The sequence below is a fragment of the Lepisosteus oculatus genome, chromosome 25, assembly GCF_040954835.1.
Source record: "Lepisosteus oculatus isolate fLepOcu1 chromosome 25, fLepOcu1.hap2, whole genome shotgun sequence".
Lineage (NCBI taxonomy): Eukaryota > Metazoa > Chordata > Actinopteri > Semionotiformes > Lepisosteidae > Lepisosteus > Lepisosteus oculatus.
The window spans coordinates 11,205,649-11,217,071 of NC_090720.1; the positions used below are offsets into that span (position 1 = coordinate 11,205,649).

The window sequence follows — 11,423 nt, forward strand, 5'->3', positions numbered from 1 at the left end:
AGTCTCAGTACTAAGACAATCATAAAAGATGCAGGGCATAAGTGTACATTAAATGAGTTTCGATGACTGTCTGTTTTCTGGTGCGCCGATCCTTTGGTGTTTCCATGCATGTTGATGCCCTTTGCATGCTCTAGTTCACATCTGTTGTCTTGCACAACTGCATGTTGCCACACTAACTGCGCTTCCGTTTTCCCCAGGAGCCCCGTGGTGTTTTCCACAAGCTGCATGGTAATAACAAGGTATTCATTAAACATTATTTCCAGTTACCTTCACTTTCCGGGCTTCTGGTGCACATGAGTTTTAAATGCCCCCGGGTACAGTGAGTCATTTGGAAGAGAGCGTGCACAATCGTGACCAGTCGTGAGCCCCAGACCTCCTTGTTGTGCAAGAAGCACCAGGAATGGGTCAGGTGTGTAAGCCGGTCAGACTTTTCTTAACTGGACCTCAGGCCTTTACCTCTGTGATTAACCAGGCATCGGCGAGTCTGAGGCTCTGACCTGAGCGAGGTGCATCTATTCTTCCTGCACTGCGGGCTCGTGAGAAATTTGATTTTGCACTCTCTCCAGTGCAGTGCTGATGGGTTGTAACTGTGAACTCGGATGTCAAATCTCTGACCACGATTCCAGATTTGCAGAATGATAGAAAAAAAAAGAGGGAGAGAGTCTTTATTCTCCCCAAGGGGCTATTTGTTTTACAGCAGCAGACAATATAAAGAAAACATACTGTACAAGCAATACACATATACCGTATATGCAGAATCATCTGTTGGGAGGTTTCCTGGCCGCAGGTATAAATGAGAACTTAAACTTGTTCATTTCAGATTGGGAAATTTCTGAAGGGAGTCAGGAATTCTGAATTATTTCTTATTTCGCTGAATTTCGCTAACTCAATTTCTTGGAGTTAGTGCATATCAAGATATTTCCTTGACTGCTGTTTTAAAGCAACTGGAATATTAGAAACCACAAATCTGAAACGGTCTCATTACTTTCAAAGGGGTCGCAAGCATTTGTCAAAAACCATACCTTTTGATTTAAGTCTTCTCTATCCATTGCTGTTCACTGGACTCTTTCTAACAACCTAACCATTTCTATAACATGGTGACAAAAAACTGTGCTTTCTATTTACTGTGAGGCAGTCATCTGGAATTTATTTTGGCACTGAAAGACTTTGGCATAGCCATCCTTTCCAGACATTTTTCATACCCTGATTTTTTTCCTTTTATCCCCTATTTTGTACTGTTTAATACACTCACACTCACTTTATCTCTCAAGCTGAAGTCTAGTTATTAATTATTCTAATAGGCTGCCACTATGTGCTTCTCTGCAGACGAGGGAAGGATATGTACTCTTGATACAGTTCTTCATCACAGACAGCAGTAGATTTCACTTACTTTTTTCATATTCAGATATACGAAGACTGTGGCTCATACGATTTCATTTATCTGGATTGGCAGTTTCTGTTTTAAATGCCCTTTTGACTCGGTGGCTGTCACAACTAAAACAGCGTGTGAAACACACTGATAGAAGACTCTGCAGTACTTGAAAATGAGCGGGTTTCATAATTGTGTACTGTCTGATTTCTTCTGAACCCCGCCTGGGTTCAAAAACATTTTTAAACGGCATTTCTTATTTTGAAACTGTTTTATACCTGTCCTTCAGTTCATCTTATGACATTTGCTTACATTGTCGCCATTACAGTTCCAGCTTTAGAAGTGGACAGCATTACATGTTTTCTAATAAACTAAGTCTTAAATTAAATTGTTGCACAATTAATTTGTCGGCTCTTTCCCGGTTCTGACTACACCAGAGGGCTGGTTAACTAGACAGAACATGCCAAAGCCAAAAATGCTAAAGAACTGACTTTAATTAATCTTGCGGCATGATTGCACCATTGTCCAAAAGAGCAATCAACTGGATCCTAAAAAGAAAAACCACAAGAATTTTAGACATTTGAGCAATAGGTCTCAGGGGTGGCTCATCCAGTAAAAGTGTCTTCTCTGAGTGTAGGACATGCACTGTACATCTAAGAAATTCAAAACTGTACTGTATTCCAGACCAGGCAGTAGCTAAGTGGTCAGTAGAGCCCACTGGTGATAAAATATGATTGACCGACTGCTTCTTGCGTTTGGCAGGGTAAAGATGACCACTGTCTGGGCAGCTGTGATAATAACCTGGCTGTTATCATTGAGGGCTGAATTTGTCTCGCCCACAAGCCTTGTTGTTTTATTCTAGGACACAAAGAAGCAGATCGCTTGTAAACGTGCTTGGCGGCCATGCACCTGTGTGTTGTCTTCCTGTTTCCCAGAGTTCTGTATTGGTGGAAGAGAGACATTTAGCAGTACATTATCCTGAAGAAGAATAATGAATATTTGCACATTGAAGGGCTGGTACAGAACGAAATTAAAAAACTGCTGAAAATGATGTTCTGTTTCTTAACTGAATTAAGGATGGTATAAACAAGCGGAAAAGAGGAAACATAATTAAAAAATACACTTTTTTATATATTATTGTAATATATGTTATTTATTATAATACGACATAATATTTTATTTTTTCTGTTTTCCTAGGAGCTTGGAGAAAATGGTAAAGGCAAAGATTTTGTGAGCCTTGGATTAGAAAATGGATACCTCGTCTTCAGGTACAAAAATGTGTACTCTGATATTTCTATAAATTTGTTATATATAATAATGTTATAATGTTTCTTTATTAGCCCTATACAATTTCTTGCATTAGGAATTGTGAGCTTTAAGTATATTCCATTGTAGATGGACAGGGTGGCCTTCTCTTGTAGAGGGAGGTGAGAGTTTGTCATTAGAAACCATATACAAAGTTACATATTTTTATGTTCTTGGAGATTTAGTGAGTCTAATGAAGAAATCGAAATAAAGATGAATGTAGATTAATTGGATACTAGCAAATGAGCTACATTTTATTTGTAACCAATTCCCCTTACCCATGCCAGTATTAAAATTACATTGAAAAAAAACATTAATAATTATAAATTACTTTTTTTCTGATGTTTACAGCTACCAACTAGGCAGTGGCGAGGCTGAAATAAGATCTGAAGTTCCGGTAAACGATGGGAAATGGCACAAGATCACTGCAGTAAGGTAGGCTTCCCACAGTTACTGATGAGATTCAGGAATTCTGGGTTCACAACAATTCTAATACATTTGATTAGTTTATACTTTATTGTGCCTTCAAAGGAAACACATGGTCTCTGTCTTTGAAGGTAATAATGGGCTGCTATCATTTTTATATTATATATAGTTGTGTGTAATATGTACTTTTAAATAATATATGCAGTTAGAATATAAATTAGTAAAAGAAGCTCTCAAAGCACTGCATATAGCAGAAACATAAAATGCTAGAAAATAAATTACAGTAAATGGATCAATTACAAGCTCCAATGGGTTAGGCAGTGAACCCCACATTCACGGTGCTGTACAAGAGGAGTCTGTGCCATTCATTAAGAACCATCGTCTGTGGCAAAGTAAAAAAAGCCTGAATCATCAGATTTCCGATTGAGCTGCACCATTCGCAATAAGAGATATAACCATGCAGATAGACCATGGTGTTGCTCAGAATTCAGTGAAGTTGATGCAGTTTACACAGGACAAGTTATTTAATAGTTGTTTTTACTCCGTGTTGTGAGAACAGCGAAACTAACTACAGAAAAGTCCTGCCGCAGCTTACCTTTGGAAAATTCTGTTGCACCCATGGCTTAATATCACACTGGCTCCTGTAAACTTATTTTCTGATTAAGTTTGCAGATACATCTGTGTGTCATCAGCATAACAGTGGAAGAGTGGTGTGACTTGGGCAACCTGTTAAATGATGAAAAAATCCAAACTAGCTAGGCAGTTAGTCACAGGACAGGGTACTTAAATCACAAAGAAGTCAAATATTTATGGTTTAAGGTTGCACAATATTAATAGCTCAATAAAACCCTGGTAGGTTTAAAAGAAAGTGAACCAAAACTATCAGCAGGTGATGTGATTTTTAAAAATATCAAATTCATGCGTTCAAAAGCACTGGAACAACAGCACTTTGTCTGGCAAGAAGAGACCGACAGCCTACTGTATTTCCTCCCTGAAACAGGACTGGGCGGCAGGGTTCCATTCAGATCGATGGAGGTCAACCCGTGAGAGGAGAATCAGAGGGCAGAAACGTCATGGTGGACACCAAAGGCAATATCTACCTGGGTAAATCCACATTCGATAGCACCTGCTCCTGGCTTTCCTGCTGCAGCTCTTTCTGTTCATCCGGACATCTGCGCTAAACTCTGCCTGTCACAAAAAGCGGGGGGGGATGGAGCTTTGTTGGAAAACAAAAAGTTATCTTGCAAAGTGACTATAATGTCCACCTTCAATGTTCGCTTTTTTGCTCAATGCTTTTCTATGCCAGACATGAAGGCAAACTCAGAATCAGAGTTCGGTTCTCAAATCCTTCAAATCACAGATTTCTAAAGGCCTGGAACAATTGAACTTGGATCAGCAAGAGAGAATTTACACTGGTGTGTTCAATGAACTAATGAACATCGCCGCCCTTGGAGCCAAGAGGGGCATCATGGATCTAGCTATCGTTTAGGAGGATTTTGCTGGTCTACAGAGATCTGCATGGAGTACTGACATACAGAAGACATAGTGGATGGATGGATTAATACCTCCATTCATTAATTTCTTTTTTTTTTAATTGGATAATGTTAGCATGCCCAAAGGGGTTGGGCAGCCAGTTTGACCTTGGACCCCTAGAGGTTTTTTTCCTCCTTGCTAAGGAGTTTTGGGTTCCTCTCCTCTGTTGTCTTCTGGCCTTTTCTGTTCTGTATTTACAACATGTATGGTCACTTGCTTTGTTAAGCGCCTTGGGGTAACCTCGTTGTGAAAGGTGCTATATAAAAATAAATTGAATTGAATCATTTGGACTAAAAATCTGAATATCCTTTAGCCCTGAAGAACTAGAAACATTACTTCATCAAGCGCTCCTAATATCTACCTAGGAAGTGATTGAGGATGACCTATGAGACTAACTGGATTGAGGCTCTCCAGGAACCAGTGTTGGAGCCCTCTGCTGTATTGTACAGCATGTCATTGTGACATCTTGGAGGATTTTTTTAAATACCTCTGTATTTTAAATCAGTTCCTTCTGTAGGCAATGAGGTACACTGGAGGTCACACTAGGCTTCAGGGGATCTCTGGCTCGTGGGAGAGTGAGGTTGCTCACTGTAGCACCAGTGCTGGCGGGGAAATGGACATTCGATGGGCTTCCTCTCACTTGGGGCCCTCCTGATGTATGGAAGATAGATGCTTTATTGTCCACTGCTGTGGATATTTTACTTTGGCGTCTCCCACACAAGCAACACATAAGCGTCACATAAAATCACATGAAATCACAACAGTAGAATGTTATGTCATGTCATAGTTTGACAAACTGCTTTATACCATACGGTGTCTCGGACAGCCGGAGCCTACCCAGCCAGCAACGAGCGCAAGGCAGGGTACACCCTGGACAGGACGCCAGTCCATCGCAGGGCAAGCGCAAGCCGATCATACATGGGGACAATTTGAAGGCCACGGTAAAGGCCGAGGGGGGAAATTTGGCCTGGACACCAGGATAACTCCCTGCTCTTATCGAGAAATGCCCAGGGATCTTTTATGACCACTGAGAGTCAGGACCTCGGTTTAACATCTCATCCGAAAGACGGCACCCACTACAGTATTGTGTCCCCGCCACTATACCGGGGCATTAGAACCCACACAGACCGCAGGGTGAGCGCCCCCTGCTGGTCCCACTTCCACTTCCAGCAGCAACCATAGCTTCTCAGGAGGTCTCTCATCCAGGTACTGACCAGGCTCAACCCTGCTGAGCTTCAGTGGGTAGCCAGTTGAGAGCTACAGGGTGATATGTCTGCCAGCGGTACAACAGCAGCAGTATGTGATACATAATTAAATGGATACATAAATAGGTAGAGAGGGGAATACATTTACATACCTTCATTGAGTATTTTTATTGCAGAGGGGTCAAAGGACTTCTTCGGAAGATCTTAGGAAGATCTTCTGGGCACTAGCTAGCCTTGACACCCAAGTTGCAATACTGTGTTTTGTGGGTTTCTGGATATTTGTTTGTGAAGAATTGTTTCGCTCTTTTTTTTGTCACAACCAGGGGGGGCCCCAGATATCGCCACCCTGACGGGGGGGAAGTTTGTGTCGGGAATCACGGGGTGCCTAAAGAACCTGGTGCTGATGAACGCCCAGCCCGGAGAGCAGCCCCCGCGACCCGTCGACCTGCGGGTCCACGCGGAGGAGGGCGTCAACGTCAAGAAGTGTTCGGCATAGGCAAGCACAGGAGCCAAAATCAGAGACTTCGGCCAGAGAGACACACACACACACACACACACACACACACACTCACTTCCACACACACTCATCACCCTCGTACGACAAGGAAAGAGAAAACGGTGCTTAGCTGCTTGCCAAAAACGACAACAACAACAACAACAACAAACACAAAACCTAAAAGGTTTGCCTTGTGCTCTGTGTTGCGCAACACCAAAAAAAAAAGAGATATTAACAAGTCTTCACAAAATCCTCCTCAGTGTTGTATAATAATGAAGGACTATTAAAAGAAAAGATCCTGTTTGGTTTACACTCTGCCCGATGTAGCCATACAAAAAGACGATGGGCCTTCAACCAAGAGGTCGATCTAATGGAGATGGAGATGTTTTTACAGCACTGAATTTTATTTTTTTTATATTATATATATGTGGGGGGGGGATGAAACTAACCATATACTGCTCTTCTGTTTCCTAGACTGAATCTGGGTTCTAATACTGTGTTTTGATGGCTTTGTGGCCTAGTATTGTTAATACTTGAAGACGTTTAGGCCCACTCGACCATGCCCTATCTTCCCCCAGAACCATTCAGTGAGCATGCTCAGAGCTTGAACCCAAAGGAAGCCCAAGTCGCAGCACAGCAGCAACGAGACACATCTCAGGTGGATAAACGAAGCAATAAAAAATACAGATGGTGCTTTTTTTTTTTGCCAAACCACTCTGCAGGACATTTGCCTTCCAGTTCCTCAGTGCTTTTGGGTTGTCCGTTCCTTCTCAAGTTAAAGGTGGTTAAACCCCATCCAGTGGTGCTAAGGTTAGAAATGTCAGCCGATTGACACAGACTCTTGTTACTGATCTCTGTAACTTCGGTAACTGTTAACAGTGTTAGATTGACGTTTTAGAGACTTAAATTTTTTCCTGCCCGACCGATATTATTAGCGCAATTAAAAGAAAAATCTTTAGGGACTTTTAAGTGTTTTTTTTATTGTAATGTTGACAATCTAGAAGGCTTCCTTTCCAAAGAGCCATATATGTGTGACACTACCAAGCAAATAATTTTTTCGAGAGGATTTCAAAGACTCAAAAGAGGTGTAAAGAATTTCTCTTTCACTTATAGAAGATGCCTTCTTTTATTGCTGAAAAAATGCTCTACTAAATAAAATAGAGAAAATGGTGTGATCTTTTTCAAAAAATGTAAACATTCATAATATATCTGCTAGCCAGATAAATTCATTTATCACAAGTTTTTCCTTGTTTTTCTAATTTTTTTTAGCTTTTCTCTTTTTTTGTGTCACAGAAGTGCCTTGTAATGTAAACGTGATCACTCAGTCCCCCTCTTTATCCTTCAGTTTCATACCCTCGTACACGTACTCTTTTTGTTCTTCCTTTCCTTCTGCGTGAATCATTTTTCTGTGTAAAAACCTCAGGAGGGTCAACTACAAACTGCCTCAGAAGACACTTTTCAGTTTCAGGGTCACTCGTCTCAGACTAGCCATAGGAAAGGTCCTATTCAGAAACTTTAGCCAGTTCCATTATCAAAAACCACCAACCTAGCTGTGTGTGTTTGTCGTGGGAGAGTGTTATCCATGACACTAGTGCAGTAGACCTACAGACAGTCATTGTAGTACAGTGTTAGTGTTTCCAGCAGTGCTGTGACCAAACTTCTGAGTACCTTATCTTGCTTGAGCATGCTTACCAACAATGGTTAATTATTTTCAAATGGCAGTTCATTTGGGGTTCACAAGCTAGTCACTTTGTTTTAAATGCTAGGATATTCAATTTCTAAATGAGCACTGTCATTTCACATCATGTTGCTTAATTTTATTTCCACTGCAGGCTTGTCTCTGCCACTGTTGAGTTGTGGAATGACTGACTCTTTTCTTCTCATAAATGTGTACTGACCCCTAGATTCTGTCTCCCTTATGTGTGTAGACGTTTAGAGGAGTTAGCAGCCTGAATTCTGGTCACTTTCTTAGGGGGTTTCAGCACAACTCCATCCCAACTGAACCTCATATTACACCACTGTGTTTGAAAGAAAGGGCTCATCGCCTGTCCAGTGAATCCTTTCCACTGTGGCACTCTGAAACCGACACAGACTTCCATTCCAGAGAAATACTACAAAGACGTATGCCAATTCCAGTAATATGAAAAGAATATTTCATCACGTCCTTACAAATATTTCGGGAGGTTTCGCAGTTATACTGTGTATAATCTGATACACATGAGAAAAAATTGTATTTTGCCCTCCACCCAAGGCCAAAACACTTAAACAGATCAATCCTACACAGAAAGAAAAAATCCTATGCAGTTTACATAAACAGTAACCTGCTAGCATGGTTTCAGGTTTAAAACATTTGATACCAGGTCTCCTTCAAATTTAGCCAGTTTTATTAATCTGGCTCCTGGAGTTTGGAATGTAAATTAAATGAATCTGGACTGCAGGTACAGAATATGGAATTTACTGTATATGTACTGATGTAATACACTGATTTGTGGCCTGAGGAAAACACTAAGGATGTGCTTTTTTGAGCAAATATGAGAAGTATTTTTACTTCTGTGAAGACACCAGCTTCATGGCACATGGGGACAAACACAATAATTGCCTCTAAATAAGTAGAAAAGGGCAAAAACAGATATACCTGAGCATTACAGCACTAGCCAATACAGAGAGACCTTCAGATAGTCCTGGACAATCAGAGCAGCACTTTGCTCAAGAGTTGTACAATGTCGTGGTTTTGCAGGAAAATTAAAGATACCTTGGTGATGTTACTTGCCGTCGTGACTGTTTTCAAACTTTAACACTTTTCCCTCATAACTTTCAAGCACAGTGGGGGACAAGACAGGAACTCTCTCATAATTCCTGTACAGTATGTGTTATTTCCCCACATGCACCTTCTTGGAAAGAAACATGCCTTGTAGTTATACAGTTATGTGCAATCTCTGTGATATGAATCGGAACTCTAGGTGGGATATATCGTGATTTTGTTAACTCAAACAATTATGGGCAACGAGTGGAAACCCTGACCCTTTTCTGAGAAATTTCTAACACCATTTTAAAATATTTTGGTTCATTTAGAGGGATCTCATTTTTTATACTGTCAGTTAGTCAGTAGTGAATTGAAAACACATATCACAGTAAAGGATCACTCACTAAGTTTCCATAATTCAATAATAATTTGCAGCATATACTATAGTTTACCTTATTGTACTGTGAATATCTACTGAAATTAGAAATGTACACCGGGTTTTCGTAAACTACTACAGATTGAGGAGATATAAATTCATTTTCAGAAATATATATGGACAGATCCAAAAAAAATATTTTTGAGCATGTCTAACTGTGTTTAGAAGGGAAGGTGTATGACTGCCCTTTGAAAGTGACTCAGATTAAGACGACAATGAACCTAATAAGATTTATTGCAAATTCTGGCACCTAATTTAGTGCAGCAGAATACAGTTAGTAGCCAAGACATGTAAATGAATAGAAAACCTCTATATTAGATCTTTTACCATCCCTAAGTGTGGTCTGTCAGCACACAAGTGTGGGCTTAGAGTCTCCCAAAACCGTGATTGCTTAACTGTGCAGAAAAAGAAGTAATTTAGAAAAATATGAGTACGAAGTCCTTAAGAACAGGAGACATTGACACTTCCTCTCTTTAACCAATAGCTCCTCTTTTTCCCTTATATTATTTAAAAAATGACTGCATTGTGTATGTGTCTGATTTATGACTCAAAACATTGTATTATACAGCATTCTCAAGGTTGAGAACTGCATGGAAAAAATGGTGAAAAAACTGCTGTGTAACCCTTCTGTGCTTTTTCTTCTTCCAATGTCTGAAGGATTTAACCTAACCCCCCTGGTGTTTCTTAATTAAACAATACATGTGCTATTTATAATCTTGGTATGTTTTTTGTTTCATTGGCGAAACATTTTGCTATTTTTTAAAGTATCCTGCATTCCTTAGATGTTAAAATAGACGTCATCAGAAAGACTCTATTGAGCGTTTTATGTTGTCATTTAATACTAGGAGAAACTGAGGCATTAGTAATTCTAAATGAATGCACCATTGTAGTTAAAGCATGATACCTGTAGAATAGAATGGCAATGAGTTCACATAACATTCTGTTGTTTCCACTGACGCATGCATCAGGGATGTACAGTAGAGCCTAAAACTAAACTTTCTGTGTCTTTCAGAATGTTTACACTGCAGTATTTTAAAATCTGTATGTACAGTGTTGTTGCTTCTGGCTCCAAACCAAACAGGAGTCTTGTGCACCTCAGACCAGGGGTTTCGGAGTCGGTTGTAAAGGAAGTTAAAAGGCCTGTATGGCACCAAGAATAAGGACCAGGACCTTTCAAAAAGAACAGCTCTTATACCAACAAGAATTTAGTTTGAAAGGTTGCTAAGTTATAAAGCAACAGGTTGTGTAGAGTGCCATTGCTTTTTCTAACAAAAATGTCCCCATACCATTAATCAGATCAGCTCTCCGTGAGAACTGGGGGAATGCCATAAAATCTACTACCTTCATCATGAAATACAGACCTTTTTTTGAACGCAGCAGTAAAAAAACAAAAGAAAGAAATGGTTCTTCTCCATCCCAGGCAAATTACAAATCTGGGCTGTTTGAAAAGAGTGGTGATTTCTTTTTCCTTTTGACAGAGCTGAAATGAAGAAGCACAAATGCTTCTACTTTCTAACCTCAGTTTAACGTAACGGTAGAGTAAAAGCTGAGGGCCGACCATCAGGGGGAGCAGGGCAGCTGGATCACCATGTCGAGAAGGGTGACGCTGGCCAAGACTCCTGTAGAGGATGATTTCGAGTTGGAGTCGAATCGGGAAAGGAGGAAGCTGAAAGAAATGCCCTGGTCTGTGGACTGTGACAGGGCGTGATCGCAGCCATCATTAACAAAGGCTGGGAAAGCACAGAGCAGAGCAACCCAGTCATGCCCAGCTTCAAGTGCGCATGCTTAGAGAATGATAGCAATAACCTCATTTCAATGTTGAAGGGAGCAATATTTTGTCCCATTTTTATTTTTTAAAAATCACTTTGAAGGCATGACTTACGTACTTACGAAGTACGATCATCAGCACT

General features: G+C 40.4%; 1 protein-coding gene across 13 annotated transcripts in view; it reads left to right on the forward strand.

Annotated features, from left to right (window-relative positions):
- The window catches only part of hspg2 (heparan sulfate proteoglycan 2), a 222,900-nt gene extending 212,673 nt beyond the window's left edge, over positions 1 to 10,227 (forward strand). For 10 of the 13 annotated variants that reach the window (XM_069183859.1, XM_069183864.1, XM_069183860.1 and 7 more), the window contains 5 exons: positions 198 to 239; positions 2,567 to 2,637; positions 3,026 to 3,109; positions 4,101 to 4,204; positions 6,162 to 10,227. In XM_069183859.1, coding sequence (XP_069039960.1) covers positions 198 to 239; positions 2,567 to 2,637; positions 3,026 to 3,109; positions 4,101 to 4,204; positions 6,162 to 6,334 — 474 coding nt within the window. In that variant the 3' untranslated portion in view covers positions 6,335 to 10,227. The remainder of the gene's footprint in view (positions 1 to 197; positions 240 to 2,566; positions 2,638 to 3,025; positions 3,110 to 4,100; positions 4,205 to 6,161) is intronic. The other 3 variants (XM_069183863.1, XM_069183865.1, XM_069183871.1) reach the window with 1 other exon arrangement.
- The last annotated feature ends 1,196 nt before the right edge of the window (positions 10,228 to 11,423 follow it).